At 45.5% G+C, this 26286-nt stretch overlaps 1 protein-coding gene across 15 annotated transcripts in view; it reads left to right on the top strand.

The window, feature by feature from the left end:
• PPP2R5C (protein phosphatase 2 regulatory subunit B'gamma) overlaps positions 1 to 26286 on the top strand; it is a 125966-nt gene that overhangs the window by 55924 nt on the left and 43756 nt on the right. For all 15 annotated transcript variants that reach the window (XM_041759329.1, XM_041759339.1, XM_041759335.1 and 12 more), the window contains one exon: positions 19360 to 19559. In XM_041759329.1, the coding sequence (XP_041615263.1) occupies positions 19360 to 19559 (200 nt within the window). The remainder of the gene's footprint in view (positions 1 to 19359; positions 19560 to 26286) is intronic.

Raw genomic sequence — 26286 nt, 5'->3', positions numbered from 1 at the left:
CCAGCGTTTGGCAGTCCAGCTGAGGGGTCTGTGGAGGACGGCGAGGTACCTTTCCACCGGCCTTCCTGTGCCGGGCCCGTCCACACCCCTACTTGGTGGTGCTTGTGGCCATCCTCACCGAGGCCTTGGGGGCTTTGCCAGTGTGTACCAGCTTGCTTCTCCGCCGTCCCACGGCCACACGGCTGTCCTCCTGGGTGTCGGGCCAGCCTCCCTCCTCCAGCTCAGCAATCCTTTACAAAATTCACCTTTTTAGTTAAATCTTAGAAGGGAGCAAAACTAAATCAATGTGTTCTTGTTCTATTTATTGATCTACAGGGCATTCTTGACGTAAGGTTGAACACAGTAAAAAAGAGAGGAGTGTATGAAGCCTGGTCCTCAGTGGTACATTGATGTGATGCAGCACATCTGTGCACGCAGGAGACCCCTAGGTAGACATCAAAATGCCAACAGTGCTTAGCTCTGAATTTTCCTTTCTTATGTCTGGAGATTTTTTTTTTTATGGTAAGCATGTATCACTCTTCTGAAAACAAAATCCTTTAAAAATATGTATTACATCAGATGTTGGCAGTTGAATACTAAGTTCAAATTTCATTTAAAGACCAGTGGTCAGCTGTATGCAGAGAAAATGATCTCACATATAGGTTCAAGCCCTTGGTTTTTTATATGTTCCTCCTCATGGTTTTCACTCTCCTGAAAAATAAAATCATGCTATTCTGTGTAGACCCCATTTGTGTCTTGAGACCATGTCATATTTCACCTTTTCCCATCTGTAGGAAGTGCTGCTGGCTCTCTAGTCTTTGAGAGGAGTGTTCTTTCACAGTCTCGGAGAGCCAGAAAGAACTTCATTGTTCAGATATGGAAACTGAGGCCCAGAAATATCAAGCAGGTGTGACAGCGGTCTCAGAGCAGTGCCCTCCCACTGCCCTAGGCTTGCCACCTTCCACTTTTTTATCTTCTTACCCATGTGAGCTTCCAGCACCCATCGCCCAAAACACTAGTTCCACCATAATCCTTGATAAATCTATGAAACTCAAAGGATATTTCTCCATTCAAATCTAATTATGCCACAAATTGATAGTACTAAGACGTCCCTGAGCTCGTCCAAGAGCTTGGCTCCTCCATGACCTGGCAGGCACATGTGTAGTAATTAGATTTGAGGTTCACTCAGCCTCTTGCAGAGAACATTTAAGTAGCTACTCTTGGGCTGCACTGTCCTAAGAACCAGAACGGCAAAGCACCATCACTGTGCTCGGTTTGCCAGGACACCCGCGTAATTGAATTATGCACAGCCAGACACCATCAGATTGAGATTCCGCCTTTTGTTAGGTACAGATTTAGCTGCTGAGTGCAGTGCATTAGTGGCCTGCTTGGAAATGCTTGGAGAGGATGAGAAACGTTGCTTCCGTAACAGACTTTTTTTTTTTTTCAGGATAAGAGCATAAACAAGATTGAGTGATAGAAGCTAACCGCATCTGATTAGCAAAAACACAAACCAGTAACTGATTGAGGACACGCTCTGTTTCGGGCATCGCTCTGGGTACATGACATGTGATCATTCACAACAGTCCAGTGCATTGTGGGGCACAGTTATCCCCAGTTTCCAGCTGAGGAAACAGAGGCCCGGAGAGATCGTGTATTTTGCCCTAAAGCCACAAAGGTAGTAACAGGTGGAGCTGGGACTCCCAACCTGGGATTCCCAGTCGCTTTCTGCCAAATGAAGAACTCAGTGTTAGAAGCGAGGGGCAGCTGTACCTGGTGACAGCCTCAAAGTGCTCTGAGCATAAGCTGTTCTGATCTAAAACTGGGACCATAAAGAACAAATCCTTGGAAGTACTTAGAACAGGAACATCAGCTTTAAAGGACTAGGCGAGAAGGTTTGCCCAAATAGCTCCCACTCGGATCACCAAGTCTATCCACGGCCCCAGCTTGCCTCAGGGTTGCTCCCCGTCCAGGTCTGTGCTTACTCCGGGTGTCCAGACAAGCATTTCCCAGGGTGGCTGCACCCACGTAGTGTTCTCTTTGTAATAAAATCTTGCAGTTAGAAAGAGTGGTTGAAAGTAAAGGTCCCCAGGGAGACAAGGAAGGGAAGTGCCTGCCAGTCAGGGACCCTCTGGGGCTGACTGGGGGCATCACTTGAAGTCCTGCAGGTGTTACTGGTAGGCTGCAGCCCTGCCGCGTGCTCAGGTGCGGAGGAACATGCACCGCCTGTCCTGTCCCCTCATGTTCCACCTGTCCTGCCTTAAAGACAGCAAGGTTTAGAGCCCCTGGGTGGTTCAGTGGTTGACCATCTGCCTTTGGCTCAAGTCGAGATCCCAGGGTCCTGGGATCGAGTCCCACATCGGGCTCCCTGCATGGAGCCTGCTTCTCCCTCTGCCTGTGTCTCTGCCTCTCTCTCTGTGTCTCTTATGAGTAAATAAATAAAATCTTTAAAAAAAAAAAAAAAAAAGCGAGGTTGGAGCTCCAGTGTTGGAACTTCTTGTATGTGGTTCTTCTTGTCACAGAAAGTTCTTCTTCCCAGGCCCAAGAAGAGCCAAGCACATTTTACCCAACAGATTTTGCTCTGTGGATAGAAGTATGCACACGTGATTAGAAGCAGCATCTCAGTTTCCCATGCGATATGGGATCAGATATGCAGACGAAGATCCGCTAAATGTCTTCAACACATACCCAACACTAGAGTGTTTCCTGTTTGAACTAGTAATAAAAACATCAGATATTTAGGTGGCATGTTCTTCTCCGAGGGGGAAATGAGCCTTCTGGTTGACTCTTTGGATAATGCACTCAGTGTATTTAGATAGTGTGTGATTTGGGGAGCGTGATGTAATCAAGGCCCTTTTATAAAGCAGCAGGCGGTGCGTGCCATCCACAGCCAACTGTCTCAGTGCACACTTGCCTCCCCTGAAAAAAGGAGAGTGGGGGCGCCTGGCCAGCTCAGTCAGAAGAGCATGTGACTTTTGATCTCAGGGTGGCGAGCTTGAGCTCCATGTTGGGTGTAGAGATTACTAAAAAAAATAAACTTTAGAGATAAAAGGATGAGGGTGTGAAGCACTCCTGGTGGGTTACCTTGCCTCATGGTGGGCTTGTGTGGTTGATGAGCCACCACTGAGGGTTTCTTGGAGAAACAGGAGAGCCAAGAGCCTGGCTTTTGGCCTCTGGCTGTGTGTGGTTCATCCAAAGACCCACCTAGACTCGCTGCCCAGCCGCAGCATCCCTCATGCCAGCGATGAGGGAGAGGGCTGTGTTGTGGAGCTGTGTGTCACCACTAATTACCCCTGCCACCTCGCCATCGAGGAGCCCACGTCTGAGGAGGTGCGGGCGTGGGCAGGCGTGTGGCACTGCGCGTCAGCCAGCTCGCCCTCCAGTGTCACGGATCTGGGGCCAGGCCCGCAGCCCATCATGCCTGGTGGGCGCAGGTGCACAGGCCTGCCTTCTCACCCCGGCAGCCTTCCAGTTCTTCTGTCTGTCTCTACTCTCTGAATTTAAATCCTTCACTTTATAATTTGTGTATTACTTGCGACAGTAACATGACAGGTGTAAGCAGCGTAGAAGGTTTCCATTTACGCCCAGAATGCTCTCTGGCTCCCCCCCCACACTGGATATCCCCTCCAGCCTGGCCCCTGGCTTGCCCTGCACAGAAGTGGACAAATCCCAGGTTAAGAGCACCTGGGGTTGGTCTCACCAGCATCGTAAGCTTACGTGGTCCATCTGTGGAGCGCCTGTTACGGAGTATGGTGGAGGTGCAGGAGGCTGTGTCCTCTCTTTGCCTCTGCCTTCCTCCCCAAACAGCCACCTGATGACAGTGATGAGGCCAAGTTCTGTGCCGGAGCCAGTCAGAAAGCCCCCAGGGCAGACCTGTCTGGTCCCCAGGAGGGCGTCGGTCACTCCCCTGCCATCTGGGTGCCACCGTCCCTTGGGGACCGGAAGAGCTGTCATCCACCTTTGCTGGCTGGTGGCCCTAATACTGTTGGCCTTTAGGCAGACATTAGTTGATGGCCCAGTGAGATGAAGACTGGAACCCAGAACAGAAAAATGTTAACACTAATTAGCACATACTAATTCTGCAGGGGTGGGGCGATGGGTGTGTGCAGAGAGAGATTAGCAGGTCCCAGGAGGGAGACTTGAGGGGCCTGGCCCCTCTTTTTATCTGTGTCACCTCCCTGGAGGTTGGACATGCATATGCACATGGTCCCCGACTACATGGTTTCCCAGGTCTCTGTGACCCGAAGGCTCGTTCTCTGCAGGTCCCAGCACACGGGCCCTGAAGAGTTACTGAGCGTGGCCTTCATTGTCCCTGCTGCAACTCTGGGCCAGACATCACATGCGAAGAGCCCAGAATTCATCCTAAGACTGCTCATGTCCAGAAAGAGCCACTCTTTTCTGAGACACTGAGAAAAGAAGTAGAGAATATAAAATCAAAGCTGAAAAAAATACGTACGTGTTCTCAGTATATCCTTCTCACAGCTCTACCCTGTTCTGCCAGTAAACATATTAAGGGTTCTGGAATCTTCCTTTGGCAATCTCTTATATGTCAGATGTAATAAAAGCAGTGACTTTTTCTGAAATGCTGCCTGCCCCTGTGCTTTCGATAAATGAGCTCCTGTGTTGCTGGAGCTGTTGGTCGCCAGATGCAGTAATATTGTACAATATTTCATCAGAATTGCTAGTCTAAGTGGAAGATAAAGTGACATAACCAGAGGTGTTGAACATTCACTAATTTGTACTAATGGTAGCTGTCTAACCTCATTCCCCACAAGGCACTTTAGAACTAAATTCTTAAGCAGGAAATACGGCCTTGTGTCAACAAATCACAGTTTTGGATTTATATCTTTATCCCTGGGAGTTTGACTTGTCGTCATCTTTCCCTTTTAAAAACAAAACAAAAAACAAGGTTTCAGATTCAACTAATGTCTCTTGAATTCCTCATGTGTATTAGTAGGAGGTGGGGACACATTCCTGACTACACACGTGTGTCCCCAAGCGGTTTTATAGCTTCAGGAACCCGAAGCTTAGAATGATGCTGTGACTTCACCGTGTTCTTACGGTGAAGTCTCCACAAGAAGTCAGTTTGTTTCTCCCATGTGATTTCCTTCACTGAAGAGTTCATGTGCCTCGGGGATCCCCGGGTGGCTCAGCAGTTTGGCTCCTGCCTTTGGCCCAGGGCGTGATCCTGGGGTCCTGGGATCGAGTCCCACGTCAGGCTCCCTGCACGGAGCCTGCTTTCCCTTCTCTCTCTCTCTCTCTCTATGTCTATCATAAATAAATAAATCTTTAAAAAAAAAAAAAAAAAAGAATTCACGTGCCTCGATGAAGAGCTTTCCTGAAGAAACCAGTCTCTCCTGGTCCCTGTCTTATCTCCTCCTGACCTACTGCTTTAGGCTGTGCTCACCCTGCTGCCTCCCCCACCCACTCCCTGGTGGAGGCTGCTGGTTCTGGAGGCCGAGGGCATGAATGGACTACACCCTGGCTCCAGCCATTGCTTTTTGAAATGAAAATATCTGCCTTATTAAGTCGTGCTGTAATTCCATGAGACAGGGTGGTGGGCCGGAGGCCAGTAGGGGACCCTTTCTCTGTCTTGCAAATGTAGAAAAACCAAAAGGGGGAGAGGATCTCAGATGTCTGAGGAGGAGCGCTGTCAGGTTTGTGGGGAAACACTGGGCTGTGGGATTTACACCACACCTGCTGTCCCGAGCAGACTGCCACCCCAGACTTGGGCCTGGGGTCAGCAGATCTGTCCCCTCGGGAAGGAAGGAGGAATCTAAACTTGGTGAATGTGTGCAAGAAAGCTGAAAAAAACTGCAGAACCGGGATCTGAAAGGGAACATTCATAATGGACTTTGAGCCTTGGATTGCCTCTTAATAAAACATGTTTAAGGCAAAAGTGTAACTGTAGAAGCTGCAGGCTAGTCTTACGTTACCAAATCTGTATTCAAAGTAGTTTGGCAGGCAGAGCTTCCATTTTGTGTGAGTCCTGACATCCCAGCCACAGGGAGTGGGAAAGGATGGTCCCAGCATACTCACAGCAGGAAAGGATGCTCCGTGCCTCCCGGGTGACCCTCCTGGAGTACCACAAACACAGGACAGGTGCAGGCAGCTAGCGCTCAGCATTCCCACACACATGCGTGCTCTTAGCTCCGACACGTGGTTCTTCAAGTCCTACTTCCAGTTGCCAGTGGTGACTTCAGCTCCTTTGTGTCAGGTGGTATAGACAGAACATGGGCAGGTGCCCCCGCGCCGTTCCTGAATGAAGTAACACCCACTGAGAAGCCTGGCCACGCGCACAGGGCATGTGGTGAAGCTCAGGTGCCATGTCGCATCCAGTCTGAGACACTACTGATTGATTGTAGACCAGGCGTGTTTAAGGATTACCAAGAAAGAAAGGAAGAACCATGAAGTGAAAGACACAACTTGATTTGGGGGCATTGATGTGGGAAATGGACGCATTAGGAAGGATAGATGGTGAAACTTGGCATTTTTGTCATTGGGAAAGCTTTATTATGATTTTGAAAATAATCGAGTTAGGTACAGATTGAGAGGATTAACTCAGTTCTGAAATTATGCAGGGACTAAGGGTCAGGGTTTGAAGTGAGTCTCCGTGAAAGTGAACATTTCACCCAGTTGTGTTTATCATGCTTTCGGGTTGTGGAAGTTTGGATTTGCTGGGGTAAGCGATAAACTGCTCCCAGAAACGGTCCCTGTCAGGCCAGCACCCTGGGGAACCAGAGCTGGGTGTCCTGGTTGCCTCACAAGACACAGATTGGGTCTAGGCTGTACTCGGCCCTTCTCGTGACGCGGGTCTTCTTGCTTCCAGCACCTTCCTTTCAGTCCCTCTGTCACTTGTGAAGAGAATGTTCTTATTCCCAAATCAGGCTGTGTGTGTCTGTGGTTCAGATCTGTGCTCACAGTCATGTCAGGGTACCTCTGACAGTCCCGAGTGCCCAGAGGCCCACACAGGCGGGATCTTTGAAGGTCTGGATGTTATCTTGAGAGTTTATGGAGACTTTGCATTCTATTCTGATACATTCGGTGTTAATGTTAATGTAAATGTGTTTTGAATTACGGTCCCTCTCGGTTACAGTACCCGAGTGTGTTCCCTTCTGTTGCTCTGTTACTTCCACAAATATTTGAGGGTCACATATGTGCTGGCCCAGTTTCAGATCCTGAGGATAACGAGGTGAACAAGACAGAGCCCCTCCTCCGATTAATTGGGGGTTTGTAAAACGTAAACAGCGTTCTGCTCATTTAAAGTTTTGTCTTTTTCAGGAAAGTTGATTTTCCTGTTTAATTTGTCCCGTAACTTCAGGGCCCTCTGATTGGAGAGGTAGGGACCTAGAGATACACTCCTCCCCCACTGAATGTGGCCCCAGGCCCTTCACAGCAGAACTGACTTGGCGCCTGCTCCGCTCCTAAGGCCAAACTCAGGTACTCCCCAGGGACACCTTTCCCGAACCTGTATCCCTGACGTCCATTCCCCTGGGTCCCTGTACCCCTCGTAAATCTCTGTCCATGGCCCTTCTCATGTGGTTTAGTCCTTTTTTCTTTTAGATCAAGTATTGTGTTTTTTTTGTTTTGTTTTAATGTTTATTTATTCATGAGAGACACACAGAGAGAGGCAGATACATAGGCAGAGGGAGAAGCAGGCTCCTCACAGGGAGCCTGATATGGGACTCGATCCCCAAACCGGGATCATGCCCTGAGCTAAAGGCAGACGCTTAACCGCTGAGCCACCCAGGATCCCCAAGTACTGTGTTTTAATTTACCTTTGTGTTGTCAGAGCCTAGTACAGTGCCTGGCATGTATGAATTGGGTGAATTTTGCAATGAATTCCTTACGCTACAGACTACATAGTCAGGGTTGGGGCCTATCCTGAGACATTAGTTTCTATGCCCTGATTGCTTCATATCAAATGTTTTAGACCTGATAAACAACTCATACTACCATTTTACTGTTATACATTTGGGATCATAATTGCTGACCTTCAAGAGAAAAGGAGAGGAAGGAGCTTCATATAAATAGAAAAAAAAATAGAGGTCACTTAGAACTTTATTTTTGTTTTTTGTTTTAAGATTTTATTTATTTATTCACGACAGAGAGAGAGAGAGGCAGAGACACAGACAGAGGGAGAAGCAGGCTCCACTCAGGGAGCCCGACGTGGGACTCGATCCCGGGTCTCCAGGATCACACCCTGGGCCGAAGGCGACGCTAAACCGCTGGGCCACTGGGGCTGCCCTAGAAACTTCATTTTGATTGGGAAATGTTTTCAATTAAGAAATAGATATCCGGAGCTTAAGTTCTCCAATGTAAGCACTATGTACAATAGAGAATGTGTTAGGGTTTTGTGGTGTGTATGTTTGTATTCTAGTCCCAAGTAAATCGAGGGTAATTTAGAATTTGTCAGTGTTGATTCATCTAAAGCCATCGTGGAAGAGACTTAGATGTATTGGACTCCTACCCTGGGGACAGTGGCTGCCTTTGGGAGGGGAGATGGAGGCAAAGGATAGGGATGGAGGAAGGAGACTCATCTCTCTGTGTTCTTATGTGCCTTTGAGGGTTGTTGTGTTTCTGTGTTTTGCTACATGTACTTTGTAGCCTTTTTAGTTTGAAATACAACTCATACACAGAGCACTTAAAACAAAGTGTAATGAATAATTATAAAGCAAATACATAACCACCACTCATACTGGGTGCCCCCACAGCCCCTGTGGGTCTTGAATAGGTTGAGGGAAGCCTGTTTCTGTACTTTATAAAAATGAAATCATACTGAATAAATCCTTTTATCTTCACTTCTTCATTCAACAGTGTTTTGTAAGATTCATTCATATTGTTTAGGGCTCATTCATCTCTGTAGTTTCAGAATGTTCTAGAACATGCACTGCTGATGCATGTTCAGGTTGTTTGCAGTTTCTGCTGTTAGTGCTGATGTGAGCATTCTCTTTACCTGTGTTGTGCTGCGTGTGCGTGAGATTCATAGGTTGTGCCCAGGAATGCAGTTCCTGGCTCACAGAGCAAGAGTCTACTGGTTTTATGTATTTAAATAGTTCCCTACTCTGTCATTTTGGGTGACATCATGAGGAGGAAAAATATCTGATCTTATATATTCAATTTATCAGTCTTTTAATGATTATTATGTTTGTGTGTTAAGTTCTCAAAACCAAATAAAATCAGAAATGAAAGAGAAATAGCAACCAACACCACAGAAATACAAAAGATATGAGACTACTACAAAAAAAAAAAATTGTATGCCAACAAATTACCTAGCCTAGAAGAAATGAATAAATTCCTAGGAACATCCCATCTTCCAAAGCTGAATAGAAATAGAAAATCTGAACAATCACTAGTCATGAAAGTGAATCACTAATTCCAACCCCCCCCAAAAAAAAAAAACCCAAAAAATAAAAATCCAGTACCAGATGGATTCACAAGTGAATTCTTTCAAAGATTTAAAGAATTAATGTCTGTTCTTCTCAAATTATTCCAAAAACAGAGAAGAGGAAGGAGAGCTTCCAAATACATTCTACTAGGTCATCAGTACCCTGATACCAAAACCAGACAAGGACACCACAAAATAAGAAAACTATAGGCCAGTGTCCTTGAGGAACATAGATGCAAAAAAAAGTTTGGCAAGGAAGAAAAAAAAGAAAAAAAATATTTGGCAAGATATTAGCAAGCTGCACACAACAACACATTAAAATGATCATTACCATGATCAAGTGGGATTTATTCCAGGGATGCAGTCATGGCTCAACATTTCTGAATCAATGTGATGCACCACGTCAACAACAGGAAGGATAAAAATCCTAGGATCATCTCAATAGATGCAGAAAAAAACCTGTGACAAAATTCAACATCCATTCATGATAAAAACTCAACAGAGTGGATTTAAAGGGAACATACCTTAACATAATACCTTATAGCCATATGTAAAAATCCACAGATTAACATCATACTCCATGGTGAAAAACTGAGAGCTTTTCCTCTAAAAGACATATATATTCAGTCTTGCCGCTTTTATTCAACATAGTGCTGGAAGTCCTAGCCACAGCAATCAGACAAAAAGAAATAAGAGGCATCTAGAAGAAATGAAATGTTGTTAGCTGATGACGTGATACTATATGTAATAAAGACCTCACACACACACAAAAAAAAAAAACTACTAGAAGTAATCAATGAATTCAATAAAGTTATGGGATACAAAACTAATACCCAGAAATTAGTTGCATTTCTATACACTGATAGTGAAGTAGCAGAGAAATTAAGAAAAATTCCATTCAAAAATGCACCAAAAAGTATAAACTACCTAGGAATAAACTTCACCAAGGAAGTGAAAGACCTATATTCTGAAAACTATAAGACATTGATGAAAGAAATTGGAGATGACCAAATAAATGGAAAGATATGCCATGCTCATAGATTGGAAGTATTAATATCATTAAAATGTCTAAAAAAAAAAAAAATTAAAAAAAAAAAAAAAAAGGGATCCCTGGGTGGCGCAGCGGTTTGGCGCCTGCCTTTGGCCCAGGGCGCAATCCCGGAGACCCAGGATCAAATCCCACGTCAGGCTCCCGGTGCATGGAGCCTGCTTCTCCCTCTGCCTGTGTCTCTGCCTCTCTCTCGCTCTCTGTGTGACTATCATAAATAAATAAAAAAAAAAAATTTAAAATGTCTATACTGCTCAAAGCAATCTGCAGATTCAGTGCAATCCCTGTCAAAATACCAACAGCATTTTTCACAGAGCTAGAACAAATAATACTAAAATCTGTATGACACCACAAGAGATCCCAAATAGCTAAAGCAATCTTGAGAAAGAAGAACAAAGCTAGAGGTATCACAATTCCAGATTTCAAGTTCTAGTACAAAGGTGTAGTAATCAAAACAATATAGACGACATAGACACATAGATCAATAGAACAGAATGGGGGGCCCAGAAATAAACCCATGTTTATATGGTCAGTCTGTGATGAGGTAGGAGTATACGTGGAGAAAAGACAGTCTCTTCAATAAATGTGCTGGGAAAGTTGAACAGCTACATGGAAAAACACAAAAATAAAATGCAAATGGATTAAAGACCTAAATGTGAGGCCATAAAACTGCTAGAAGAGAACAGGTAGTAATTTCTTTATTGGCCATAACATCGTTTTTCTAGATAGGTCTCCTAAAGCAAGGGAAACAAAAGCAAAAATAAACTATAGGGACTTCATCAAAATAAAAACCCTTTGCACAGCAAAGGAGACCGTCAACAAAACAAAAAGGCAACCTACTGAATGGAAGAAGATATTTCCAAATTATATACCCTATAAGGGGTTAATATACAAAATATGTAAAAAGCTTATACAACTCAACATCAAAAAAAACACAAATAATCGGTTTACAAAATGGGCAGAAGACCTGAATAGACATTTTTTCAAAGACATACAGATGGCCAACAGACACATGAAAAGATGCCGAACATTAGTCATCATCGGGGGAAAATGCAAATCAAAACCACAATGCGATATCATCTTACACCTGTCAGAATGGCTAGTATCAAAAACACAAGAAATAAGTGTTGGCAAATGTAGAGAAAAAGGAACCCTCCCACACTGTTGGCGGGATGTACATTGGTGTAGCCACTGTGAAAAACAGTATGGAGGTTTCTAAAAAGAAAAAAGAAAAGAAAAGAAAAAAGAAAAGAAAAGAAAAGAAAAGAAAAGACCGTAAGATCCAGTATCCCACTAGTGAGTAGTTACCCCAAAAAATGAAAACAGTAATTCAAAACCATATATGCACTTCTGTATTTACTACAGCATTATTTACAAGATGTGGAAGGAACCTAAGTATCCATTGATGAATGGATCAAGAAGATGTGGGATATATATCTATATATATATAAAACGAAATGTTAGACATTAAAAAAGGATGTGATCTTGCCATTTGCAACAACACAGACGGAGCAAGAGGGCATATTGCTAAGTGAAGTAAGTCAGAGAAAGACAAATACCCTATGATCTCACTCATACATGGAATCTCAAAACAAACAAAAAGCAAACTGAAGCCTGTAAATAGAACAAACTGATGGTTGCCGGAGGGAATAGGGAGGGGAGGATGGACAAAAATGAGGGAAGGGGATGGGGCGCCTGGGTGGCTCGGTTAAGCGTCCAACTCAGTTTGAGCTCAGGGTTGTGGGATCAAGCCCCTCTCTGTTCTCTGTGCGGAGTCGGCTTGGGATTCTCTCCCCCTCTCCCTCTCTGCCTCTCCCCTTGCTCACACTTGCTTCCCCATCACCCCCACCTGCAAAATAAATCTTTCTTAAAAATGAGTGAAGGGAAATGGAAGATACAGGCTCCCAGTTATGGAATGAATCTGCTGTGCGAACCAAAGAGCACAGGGAATATAGTCAATAGTATTGGATAGTGTTGTCTGGTGACAGATGATAGCTACACTTGTGAGCGTAGCATAATGTAGAGTATAGGGTTGTTACTGTCATATACCTGAAACTGATGTCACATTGTGTGTCAACTATACTCAAAAGAAAAAAAGTCCTCTCCATTTCTTTCTTGACATAAGATTGTCTTCCATATTGTTTTCTAAAAGCATTAGTTCTGTCTGTTGTTTTTTTTTTTTTGAGTTTTGTCTTTCAAATTTAAGTCATAACCCACCAGAAAGGAGAGAAAATGAGTGGGAAATATCAGAGGGAGACAGAACATGAGAGACTCCTAACTCTGGGAAACGAACAAGGGGTGGTGGAAAGGGAGGTGGACGGGGGGTGGGGGGGTGGGGGTGACTGGGTGACGGGCACTGAGGGAGGAGGCACTTGATGGGATGAGCACTGGGTGTTATGCTATATGTTGGCAAATTGAACTCCAATAAAAAGAAATTTTTAAAAAAAGTCATAACCCACCAATAGCTTAATTTTCATTTTTATATGTAGTGGGATCCAACTTCTTTCTTCCTCCCTCCCCTCTTCCTTTCTGTCCCTGGGTACCTAGTTGTCCCAGTGTGTTATGTTTAAAGACTGACTTTTCTTTGCTGTTCTGGAATACAGTTCTGTCGTCAATTGAGAATCCACGTATGCTCATGCCTGTTTCTGGTCCCTGTTCTCTGTGGCTTGGCTGTTTTCATTAATAAAGCTTTACAGTAAGTCTACTTACTAGTTTCTGGAACCAGTTGTCCCACCCTGTTGTTCTGGGCCTAGTTTCGTGTTGACCCCTTATATTTCCTCTGCATTTTAGAATCCACTTACCCCGTTGCATAGAAGTCTCTGGTGGACTAGGGGTTGAGACAGCACTGAATGTATCAGTTTCTTCATCTGGTGAACGTTATCTACAGAGTCCAGTGTATCCATCTGGCCCAGTGGGATCTGGCAAGAGCTTCCCTCTGAGCTGGGAGAGGCTGAGGGAGCTGCTCCCGCCACATCCTGGCACATTGCTCAGGCAGGAAAAAGAACACCATTGGTCTTTGCAGATGAAAGAATGGTATTCACAGAAAAGATTTACGGATAACAGTATTAGAATTAACAAGAGTTAAACAAAGGGTAGCTAGATACAAAAGTAATGCCCCAAATCTTTTTTTTTTTTTTTTTAGTGCATCGCGGCAGCAGTTAGAAAATTAAATCTTTTTAAAGATAACCGTTTACAGTGGCATCAGAACATAACAAATACCTAAGAATAAATCTAAAAAATATGTAACACATTTCAAGAGAAAGTGATAAAACTTTATTGAAAGGCATTTAAGGAAAACTTGAGTTTAGGGAGAAATAGTCCACATCCGTGAATCAGAAGACTCAGTGTTACAGAGACTTCCATTCTTCCCAGATTGATAAAGGGAATTTAAAGGGCCGTGAATAGTCAGGGCATGGAACAGAACAAGGTGAAAGGAGTTAGTCCAACAGATACAGTCTGAAAGCTCTGGGAGCTAAGGCTGGTATGGGGCCTGGGAGGGGCGTCCGTGCAACAGCAGAGCGATCTGTGCCCACAGACCCTTCAACTAGGACAGAGGGGACGCAGGCAGCAGTGGAAAGAAGGGTCATTTCCAAAATGGCACATAAATTCCTTTTTCGCAAACAAAATAGTATTGCTGAACTTTTGTTTTCTGGTGGGAGAAACTTGCCATCTGCCACGCCTCCTCGTATAAGAACTAGAGCTAAGTGGAATTCAGCACATATTAATGAAGATTCCCAAATCTACTCCCTGTTGTCAGTAATGGAATCCAACTTTATTCCCACTCACCTGGGACTGAGATTAGATGTTTGGGAGAGACAGGATGACACCATAGCTGAGGTTTGGCTCTTTCCTTCTGGAGAGAATTGCTTGTTTGTCTCCGTTGTGTGTGAACTATCTCCTGACTGTGGGCTCACGACTTACGGATTTTCACAGACCCTCGTGAAACCCGTGTGCCATGCCCTTGAGGGCTCACAGAGATGCTGTGGTTGCACGGTGGTCACTCTGCTTAGAAACCAAGCCGCGTCAGCTGCTTAGCAAATATTCGGTGAGCAACCACGAAGCAGTTCACAGCTCAGGAGTGTGTGCCTTTGGGGGGAGCATCTCTTGATGTGACGTTCTCTGAGCTGACGGTTTTGGCTATTCCGTCCTTTACATGTTGGGGTCAAGATTATTTGGAAAAAGCCATCACCGGTATACCACAGAGGCCTGGTTCTGCCGTCTTTCATGCTCTCATGCTAAAAGTTGGTTCTCTATTGTATCTTGTCCTGTTTCTTTTCACCACCAAGACTTGTCAGGTGCAAGTGGGCTTGGTTGGCTTTTTTAGTTTCATCACTTTTCTGTCCACGGACAGTTCACATGATGCCTCCTCCCATTAGCTACAGCTCAGTAGCTCAGCCTTACCATACCATACCGTAATTCGGTTGCTAAAGTGTGTCGTGTCAGGGCCCTGCCCTTAGAGTGATTGAGGCACACCTGGGAAGCTGGCTGTGAAACGATTAGCCCCTTAGGACTCACTTGTGAAGGCCTGCAGTGGTCTCCAGATGCCACCGCACATGCCGGCTGCAGAGCGGTCTCAAGCACACACCTCCACTATGTGTCAGACCGTGGATTACGTGTTGGTACAGCTTACGTTTTATTCTTTGCAGAAGAAGAAAGTTTAGGTACCTAGAAGCTCTGCTGTTACCACCCTGGGTGCCCCTGGGAGTTCATCCCGGCCTTGGAGGTCAGGGATCAGAGGAACAAGCCGGTTCCCTATGGCTGCTCTGGTGCTGTGGGTGTAGGCATGCTGCCCTTCCTCACTTTGGGGACCAGGAACATTCATGAAGCTAAAAATTGCCCCCCCCTCCTCTGATGGTAACCTTCATTGAGCAGCCCTGTCAGTTACAAATTACTGGCTTCCTTTTAGTAAATACGTATTGAAAAGAATGACACAGGCTTCTCTCCACCTTGTTTATGCTGTTTCCCGATGGGTTAGTGTCCTCCTTCCCCTCTCGCCCTACAGGTTTGGCATGAGTGCGTCCCTACATTTTGCTCCTAGGTATCATTCAGGATGTACCCGGAAACAGTTGGGAAGTGTCTCCAGTTCACAATAACCGAGTCACGAGGCCGCTTGGGGTCGGGGGGCAAGGGCTAAAAGATTAATACAGACCCAGAGTGTTTGTGGTATTATCCGTGCAGAGTGTAACAACTCTTAAGAAATAATAAAAGAATGTTCTCCAGCCAGAACTGTGATCATCAACTTTATTTCCCTCTTCCTCTTAGCAGTTTCGGCCTGGTGTTGGGCTTGTCATGGGCAAGTGTACTTCTTACCCCGCTCCTAGCCAAAGGGCCCTGTCACTGGGGGGTCCTGGCACCACCAACAGGCTACAGTTGTTGTTGCCTGTAGGGATGCTGGGATCAAGAAAGACTCCATTGACGCATTCTGAAACAGGTTTGTCCGTGTTACTAGTCTGTGTGCAGTTTACGATAAAGCAAACCATGGTCACTGGTGAGCAAAAATTCAAAGCCCATTTTTGTTTTTTTATTCTGCTGCAAGAAAGAAATTGTAAGGTTTGGGTCAAATCCAGGGTGGTGGTTTATTAAGAGCCGGGCATTCTTGAATACCGAATGCCCAAGTGTAATGCACCAGCAGTGCCAGGCCTGGTTGGTTCTGTAACATTCGGTTTACGTTACAGGGATAGTCAGAGGAGTGGAGTCAAGTACAGGTTCAAATCTGTCATACCTCTTTTTTCTTCCAAGGTTAGCGATGCTAATTTAAAATTTTCTTCAAACCTTTAGACTGTGAGATTGTAAAAATAGCCAACGAGGTTCTAAAAATTGGAACTCAGGAGGTTTTAATCACAGACTTTTTAGAAACTATAAATGAAAATAGTACAGTAACACCGTAGCTGTCTGGTACCCTGGAAGAATCGACATAATTTCCAGAAAATTGGAACTTTATTGCCTTTTAGAAGAATTTTAGATAGAAGACTTGGAAACTATTTTAGTCCGTTCTTCCTTCTTAATCGGAATAGATTTGATTTAGTATTTTTGGTGACAACCTTGTCTTTATTCTGAGTGTCAGTTGTGATGCTGTATTAAAGGAGTAAATGATGCTCTCGAATGCTTTCAATATGTGGCAGATTTGGCGGCACCTCAGTGACCCCAGCTATGCCCTTGCTTTTGAGTACATCGCACTGTCCTATCTGTGCTGTGCCACTCAATGGCATGGTGGCCCTGGACAAGCCGTTTGAGCTCTCGGTGTCTGGGTCCTCAACAGGCGTCCCTTGGGGTAAACCCAGGCTTTCTCACTTTCTATGGTGTCAAGAACACGGGAATGCCAAATAGAGTCCAAACATACAAGCCATGATGGCAAACTGAATCACTAAGGTGATCCTAGCAAAATGGAGGGGGAGCAAAACTGGCATGGAGTGGGGATAGGAGTCAAGTGAGGAATTCAGAAAAGAAAACCGTTGGCAAAAGTTGGACCCAAACACTGTCATGATCGTCACTCATTTAAAATGATGCAACAGGGGATCCCTGGGTGGCGCAGTGGTTTGGCGCCTGCCTTTGGCCCAGGGCGCAGTCCTGGAAACCTGGGATCGAATCCCACGTCGGGCTCCCGGTGCATGGAGCCTGCTTCTCTCTCTGCCTATGTCTCTGCCTCTCTTTCTCTCTGTGACTATCATAAATTTAAAAAATTAAAAAAAAAATTAAAATGATAAAATAAATAAAATAAAATAAAATAAAATAAAATAAAATAAAATAAAATAAAATGATGCAACAGTCACTGAGCACTCCAGTGTTCACCAGTTGGGTTCCCATGGTCTCCTAAGTCTCCCTTGGGCGACATCTCCTAGTCCCCTCCCCTGCCCTGTGCTGCTTCTGTGGGAACTACAGTTTCCCACCAAATGGGCCGTTTCAGATGGTAGCGTCTATGTGGCCTGCTGTTTGCAAGGCCCATTGCTGGGCATTAGAGAGTATGGAGAACTAGAAAACATCATCACCTGGCCTGAGCCCTCAAGGAACATGTGTGGGGAAGCAAGAAACACTCTGCAGGACAGCTCACTGCTTAAAGCAATGGTAGGTGCTGAGCGCCTGGCTCAGAGCACGGCACCCCATCCAACTAGGAAGTAAGCAAAGCCTTTATAGAAGGACCCTGAACAGGAAGTGGGCATGGGACAGTAGGGGCAGGAAGGGGAAGGAGGAGCAGGGAGGACCCTCGGTGTGAAGAGGGGATGACATGAGTAGCTGAAGGCGGGAAAGCCCAAGGACCCAGGGGCACACATTGGGGTGCAGGCAGGCGCGGGGCAGTAGGTCTCAGCTTTGGGCTCAGGACCCCTTCACACTCCTAAAAATTACATGGGACCCCCAAGAGCTTTTGTTCATGTGGGCTTAGCTACCAGTATGGACCAGATCCCAAATCAAAGCAGAAAAAATAAAGCATATGTTAATTAATTCATTTAAAAATAATAAAAATAATAAACCTGTGTGCTCGCTTTGGCAGCACGTATGCTAAAATTAAAAATAATAGGCCTTAAAAATAACATTTTTAAAGAAAAGAGCCATGTTTTATGAAACGGAAACAAATTAATGAGAGGGCGGCATTGTTTTATATTTGTGCAAATCTCTCTAATGTTTGGCTTCCTAGGAGATCACTGGATTGTCCTGTCTGCTTCTGCATTCACTCTGTTGCCCTACTGAAGTGTACAGATACTCTCTTCAGATAGTAATAGGCATTTTCTGTGATGTTATACCAGCCCTTAAATGGGCAGCTTCTTGAAGGAATCCGCACTGTGGAGTCTGCAACCCTATAATGAGCCATCTATCCATCCATACATTTTATTCCATTAAAACCCAGTAGACTGACTTGCCCTCTGAGTGGTTCGCTTGCCCTTGAATATCGAAACACGAATTATTGATCATTATGAAAATACTGGTTCACTGAGTTGTGCAAATCTTCTGAGACATTTTGCAATGTTGGACACGTTTCTGTGTGTATATCAATAAATCCCTTTCATTCGTGTCACCCCTGAGCTCCTCTTCACCCCAGGGAAGCTGTCACGCTCACACGGGCAGATAGTTTTCCAGACTTGCCAGAACACTGGGAGATTGTACAGAGCTCCTTCACTTCCCCGCCCTGAGATGACCCTCCAGACTGGTTTCTTATCTCTGTTGTGTCATGGTGAGATGACATGAAAGAAAAAAAATGTGTAAATATGGAGAAAGCCTTTAGTATGGTCCCCGGCCCAGGCAAGCCCTCACTAAGTAAAGCGAGTGTTATTTATTATTTGCGCCGTTTCGATACTGCTGTCGTCATGAAGACCACCAGGCAGCCTCTGTGGCATGTGTTGACCGTGTCCCAGAATGAGGAATGAAACGTGCTTTGTGGAGCGCCAGAGTGGCGGCTCCATGTGTTTGCAGCCACTCAGTCCGATGCCACTTGCTCCGTGTGTCCCAGCCAGCCAGGGGACACCCACGCGCCCTGTCTAGAACAGGAGCAGACCTGAGGGAGCATCCCTCCCCCTGTCACTGTCGTCACCTTGCCCCTCCCTGCATCCGCAGGTACCACTGGTGTGAGTGTCCGCGCCCCTCGCCCCAGACTGGGGCCTGTGGTTTGGCTCTCGCTCCGTTGCCCAGCGCTGCACCAGCATGTGACAGGTGGCCCTCAGATGATCCTTGATGAATGAGCGCATGCGTTCAGAGGGTTTATGCTGGACAGTGCTCCTCCGCCTGTGGTTTCAGAGAGTACCTAGTACAGAAGTTTTACCGTAAGAAGCACACGAGCTGGGTGACTGGCTGTCTTCTGCTCGGCGGCTGTTCGACCTCGCTCCATCCCTAGCCCGTCTCTCATCTTGAATCTCCGTTAATTCAAAAATGACCGTAGGAGGAGGCTTAAGAGTGTTCCACGGTAATTCTGGGTTAAGCTCTTTGCGATCAATATACTTTGCTTTCTGCCTTTCAGATGTTCCTCCTGCTGATCAAGAGAAGCTTTTTATCCAGAAGCTACGTCAGTGTTGTGTCCTCTTTGACTTTGTTTCCGACCCACTAAGTGACCTAAAGTGGAAGGAAGTAAAACGAGCCGCTCTAAGTGAAATGGTGGAGTACATCACCCATAATCGGAACGTGATCACAGAGCCTATTTACCCAGAAGTAGTCCACATGGTAAGTGGTCGCCGTTTGACCGGTGCGTCCCAGCCCGGGTGCCGGACGGGGCTCTGCTGGTCCCGGCGTACGCCGAGCCGACTGAGCCTCACACGACGCTTCCCACAAAGAAGCCTCCCTGTCGCAGGACTTGCACTCGGAGGACGAAAGTCTTTATAATGTGTCCAGTGTCATAGCGGCAACAGGGAGAGGAATTGTACCTTCTAGGTCCAAAGTGTCCTATGCGTTAACTCATTTACTCCACGCGTACCCTACAGGCCAGATACGTCAGAGCACTCATTTGTATTTACGTTTCTACCCTCTTTATTTTTTTTTTTTTTCGTTTCTACCCTCTTTAATGTCCTGGTGCCAATTATAATTTAGAGGTAAACGAGTTGTCCATGCATGTGCAGGAAAATGCTAATAACGGCGCAGAGTTAAAATAGTGATGGGACCAAGCTGTTGTCAGGACAGGCCGCCCTGTTGGCCGGTGGCCTCCACTGCCAGTACCAGGGTCAGGACAGGCCACCCCGGTTGGCCGGTGGCCTCCACTGCCAATGCCAGTGTCAGGACAGGCCACCCCGATTGGCCAGCGGCCTCCACTGCCAATGCCAGTGTCGGGACAGGCCACCCCAATTGGCTGGCGGCCTCCACTGCCAATGCCAGTGTCGGGACAGGCCACCCCAATTGGCTGGCGGCCTCCACTGCCAACACCAGGGTCAGGATAGGCTGCCCCTGTTGGCCAGGGGCCTCCACTGCCAATACCCGGGTCAGAACAAGCTGCCCTGGTTGGCTGGTAGCCTCCACTGCCAATGCCAGTGTCAGGCCACCCAATTGGCTAGTAGCCTCCACTGCCAATGCCAGTGTCAGACAGGCTGCCGCATTGGCCGGGGGCCTCCACTGCCAATACCCAGATCAGAACAAGCTGCCCCGGTTGGCTGGTGGCCTCCACTGCCAATGCCAGTGTCAGACAGGCCGCCCCGTTGGCCGGGGGCCTCCACTGCCAATACCAGGGTCAGAACAGGCTGCCCCCGTTGGCCAGGGGCCTCTATCATCCTGCATTTAGTTCTCTCTTGGTTTCATTCAGCTCCCAAACCTCAGTCCTCTGTCTCCTACTTTGCAGCCTGTTCCCTCCAAGCCTTCTTCAGGATCCCATTTCAAACTCCTACTGTTGGACCCTGAACTCATTTTTCTGTTGAGTGTTTTTGGAATGGTTGGTGTCTTATCCAACTTTGAAATTAGTACTCCCTGATTATAACGGAGTCCTTGTTGCTTACTATAAAATTTTATATCCTGATTTTCGTTGAACTCCTCCTTAAGTTACTGATTTTTCCCCAAACCTATATAATTCAGAATTGACTGATCCCATAACCTAAAATATGTTAATTTCTCATTTGCGTATTTTGCTTTGGGAAAAGAATTTGAAAGTAATGTTCCTTTTTGTAGTTTTCGTAATCTGTTGTGTCAGAAGTTGAGATCAACTTGATTATTTTAGCTTGTTAACTCTTAAAGTTGAGAGTTTACTAGCATGTGGCCGGCCCGAGTGTACAAGGACCACATGGATACCCCTCCCCAGACCCAGCATGATGTGTGCCCTGAGCAGTGAGAGCCCTGACACTTTCCTCCTTCAGACTAAGGAAAACAAGAGTCTCTTTTTTTTTTCCTCCTTAATTTCAATTCTCATTCACTCTGGAAGGTCCCCCAAATCCTCAAATCTCAAAGAACAATCTAATATTTTCTCCCAACACCTTCATAATTTTGTTGTTCACAGTACATTTTATAATCCTCCTGGAACTTTTTTTTTTTCTTAATGGTACAGGGGAGGGATATAACTTTATTATCTTGTAAAATGACTGACGAATCACTTGTCTCTACATCATGTATTCCCTTTCCCCATTAATTTTTTTTTAAGATTTTATTTATTAGAGAGAGAGAGTGCATGTGCATGTGCACACATGCCCAAGCAGGGGGAGGCACAGAGGCAGAGGAAGAGGCAGGCTACCCACTGAGCAGGGAGCCTGATGGGAGGCTCAATCCCAGGACCCTGGGTTCATGACCTGAGCCGAAGGCAGATGCTAAACTGACTGAGCCCCCCACCCAGGCACCCCCTTCCCCATTGATTTTAAAAGCTTCTTTATTGCATATTAAATTTATTTTACCTTTAAATCCATTTATTAATATATATTACATTTGTAAGCACATTAATTTGTTACGTATTAAATCACATGGTTGGAAGGTCTTTCCATTTTTAAGGAGGAAAGAGGGAAGAATCTGCGGAGCGTGAGGCTACCGTTGGCCTGGTTTAGATCAGATGCCGGCCCTGAACCAGGCCCCACTCCCCTGCTCAGATCATGCTCCCTTGCATTTACATAGCAGGTGCACATTACCAGAACTACTGAGGATGCTTAAAGCCCTGGAACTTTTTTTTTAGATTAAATAATCATTAATCTAAAAAATAAATAGATAAATAAATAAAATCATTAATTTCTCTCCCTGTTAACAGTTGTGTCCTAACTGGGTTCTCTTCATGCTGTATTCACTTTGTCCCCACCCCAGATTTCAAGTTGGTCTTTGGAGTACTGGACAGTTGGCCATCCACTGTGGGCCAGAAACTTTTTTAGGAGAGGAAATAGAGTGGTGAACATTATTTCTGCCCTTCCAGAGCTTTTCTTTCCATGGGGACAGGCATGAAGAAGAAAGAGTAGGGAGGGGATGATAGCTGGCAGTGGTTTCTTGCCCTCTCAGAGGTAGAAAGTGGGTACAGAACCCGAGGGGCCAATAGAAGGCCTCTACCGCAAGCAGTGCCTGGATGCAGCATGGCAGGTGGAAGAGATGTGGATGCTCCATGCTTTGCTGACCCTCAAGGCAGCACTTAGCCAGCTCCCTTGAGTACGCCTGTTGTGTGTTTCTGTGCATGTGCGTGTGTTCTGTTATGGTATTTTTAAAGATCTTCATTTCCACTCACTTTAAAGAATCCAAAGCTCTGTAGATGTTATACTCCTTATGTTATTTCTTTTTTTTCTTTTTAATTTTTATTTATTTATGATAGTCACACACACACAGAGAGAGAGAGAGAGAGGCAGAGACACAGGCAGAGGGAGAAGCAGGCTCCATGTACCGGGAGCCCGACGTGGGATTCGATCCTGGGTCTCCAGGATCGCGCCCTGGGCCAAAGGCAGGCGCCAAACCGCTGCGCCACCCAGGGATCCCTGTTATTTCTTTTAAATATGTTGCCTCTTAGACGGGCTACTACATGGTTTTTTAAACAAACGTATTGAGAGAGAATTCCTATACCGTGCAATTCACCCATTTAAGATACACAATTCCTTGGTTTTTAGTATATTCACAGTACTGTGCAGCCATCATCACATCTAATTTTTTATAACATTTTTATCCCTCTAAAAAATAAGCCCCATATCTGTTAACGGTCACTGCCATTCCTCCCTAACCTGTCACCCCCAGCCACTTACTACTTTCCTATCTTTATAGATGTGCCTGACCTGGACATTTCATGTAACTGAAATTATATGATACATGATCTTCTTTCACTTAGCCTAATGCTTTCAGGATTCACCCGTATCATAGCATGTGTCACTAGTTCATTTTATTGCTAAATTGTATTTCATTACGTGGATATGTACCACATTTTTATTCATCCCTTCGTGCATTGATGGGCCCTGGGGTCAGTTCTGCTACTTGGCCGTTATGAATAATGCCACTGTGAGCGTTCACGTGCAAGCTGCCATGTGCATGTGTGTTTTCATTTCCCCTGAGTATTTACGTCGGAGTGGGGCTGCTGGGTCCCATGTTAACTGTGTGTGGCTAATGTTTTGAAGAACGGCCAGACTGTTTCCCGCAGCGGCTGCACCCATATGCATCCCCACCAGCGGGGCACGAGGGTTCCAGTTTCTCCACATGGTCACCACTGGCGGTTGTGTGTCTTCTGGATGACAGCCGTTCTCATGGGGGTGAAGTGGGATCTCGCTGTAGTTTTGATTTGCATTTCCCTGGGGATTGATGACAGTGAGCATCTTGGTCATGTGTGCAGTATGTTTTTAGACGTCATAGACTTTGGTCCTAGAGCACAACAGAACATTACAGATCATTCAGTTCATTTATTTTCAAATTAAAAAAAAAAACGAGAGATGAGGATGAAAAGGAGCAGTGGCCACGGGGGAGCTCCTGGCATTGAGAGTCGCAGGCCTAAATCACATAAACTCCATTATCTCTTAATTTCAGTCATATTTTAAATATGATCAGCCATCTGTTTTTCCTATTCTCTAGTTAATCCGTTTTTCAGGCATTGGCATTTGTCTTAGAGTCAACACGCTGACAGCAAAACCACTGTTTCCACAGACACCATTTTGACGTTACGACACTCACAGACCCACTGGTCACTCAAACAAACATTAGCGAGCATCTTCTCAAAAAAGTGACACAAGAGTGCCACTTAAAGGGAAGTAACTGACCGTGTTTGTGGTCAGGGACAAAGTTTGAGTTTGGGAGCAAAAATCTGGATTTTGGAAAGTTCGTGCCCTCCCGTGCAGGTGTCAGCTTCCCGGGGCTGCAGGCTCTCCAGCTGAGGCCAGTGGAGATAGGAACCAGCGGGGGAAATGAGTCCCCACCGGGAGATCTACATAATCCAGGGGACCAGTGCTCTCCAGATGCCCAGTAAATAATGTTCTGTAATCATTCGTGGGCCAGAGAGCCATTCAAAGTGCAAGACACACTATTGGGTCTTGACGTAGAGACCCCTCGTTGATCAGGAAAGCACCATTTGTCAGGTTAGGGTGTAGTACCACGCAGGTCCTCAGTTACCCGAAAGGACTATTGATTACTTGATTAGCTCCTGTAAGGGAGCTTCTCTATTTCTTTCTACATTTCAACCAAACCAACATTCAGAATGTAGAAGCAGACATGGGAATCCAGCTGTCTTCTATTTAGCCAGATAGTAAAGAGATTAGCAAAAATGTAAAAAACGCCACTCTTCTCCCTAAATACTTACTCGTTTTGGGAAATGCAGTTGATCTCTGAACGGCACAGGTTTGAACCAGGAAAGTCCAGTTTTACATGGATTTTTTTTTTTTAACAAATATATTACTGCACCATAAATGTATTTTCTCTTCCCTAAGATTTTCTTAGCATTTTCTTTTCTCTAGATTGCCTTTTTTTTTTTAAGGTTTTATTTATTTATTCATGAGAGAGACAGAGAGAAAGAGAGCAAGAGAGGCAGAGACACAGGCAGAAGGAGAAGCAGGCTGCCCGCGGGGAGCCCGATGTGGGACTTGATCCCAGGCCTCCAGGATCACGCCCTGAGCCAAAGGCAGACGCTCAACCACGGAGCCACCGAGGTGTCCCTAGATTGCTTTTTTGCAAGAATACAGCATGTACTACATATAGCATACAAAATATGTGTTGTTCAATCTTTATGTTATCGATAAGGCTTCCAGTGAACAATAGGCTCTTAGTAATAAGTTTTTTGGGGCAGAGTCAGAAGTTATGTGCAATGGGTTGACATCTCCAACCCATGCATTGTTCAGGGGTCACCTGTATTCTGTGACATATGAGATTTTATGAAAGAACTAACATTAATTGTCATGAAAAATGATTTTTCATAAATGTATATTTATATTGAGACAGTGGGCTTGTTATTTTTTAATGGGTTCATGGTGGTTTTTTTTTTTTTTCTGGTTTAATTTCTCATACAGTCTATCTACATCAACGGAAAGACTTATACACAAAAGTTCTTTGGGGTCCTTAGTAATTTTTAGGACTTTAAAGAATTCCTGACTTTAAAGAGTTTGAGAACCACTCTTCCAGAAGGGCACTGCTCAAAGGCCACAGTGTGAGCACCACCAGCTGCTTGTTAGAAATGCCGCTTCTCGGGACACCTGGGTGGCTCAGTGGTTGAGCATCTGCCTTCAGCTCAGGGCATGATCCTGGTCCTGGGATCAAGTGCCACATCGGGCTCCTCTAGGCTGTAAATCCCAGGAGAGAAAGACTGATTTTTGTCCCCCCATTTCTTCCTCTGAGTTTGGCTGGTGCTTTTCATAAGCTCAGTCGACATTCATTCGGTACGGAGCTTTCTACATAGACAAAAACATCAGAACTGGTCTTAGGTCTTAGTGGTGATGCAGAGAAAGAATTGGTTAGATTGGTAGCGGGATGGGCCAGGAGGCTCAAGGTGCTTTGCATCAAGTGGCCCACTCTAGAACAGCCCACACCTGCAGTTCCGGGTGACGACTGTGGATGAGACACTGTACCCCTTACTCACCTAGGAGACCACATATATTCCAGAGGAGTCTAGTACAAGCTGTGAAGAGCAGCACTTTTGGATGGTGTGGCTATGCAGATTTGTTCTTGGTGACTACCCAGTAGTGCCTCACGACATTGATGTACCACAGCTTACCCATTCCCCAGTGGAGAGGCATCTGGATTATTTCCCATTTGGGGCCATGAAACAACTAAATGTTCGTATGCAAGGTTGGGACACAGGTTTTCATTTAACTCAGGTAAACATGCAGAACTATTGGGTCACTGTCATATGTTTAACTTTCTAAACTGTGTGCCAAAGCCACTGTGCTGTTTTTGCACCCCTGCCAGCAGGGTGTGAGAATTGAGGTTGCCCTGCGCCTTTGTCAGCATTTGGGATTGTCAGCCCTTTTGCCTCATTTTGGCTTTTTTTTCTTTTAAAGATTTTATTTTGGGGGGCACTTGGGTAGCCCCACCAGGTGAGCATCCAACTCCT

The sequence above is a fragment of the Vulpes lagopus genome, chromosome 6 (assembly GCF_018345385.1).
Source record: "Vulpes lagopus strain Blue_001 chromosome 6, ASM1834538v1, whole genome shotgun sequence".
NCBI classification, from domain to species: Eukaryota; Metazoa; Chordata; class Mammalia; order Carnivora; family Canidae; genus Vulpes; species Vulpes lagopus.
Note: the sequence above shows the minus strand (reverse complement) of the source record. Positions and strands in the feature narration are given on the sequence as shown.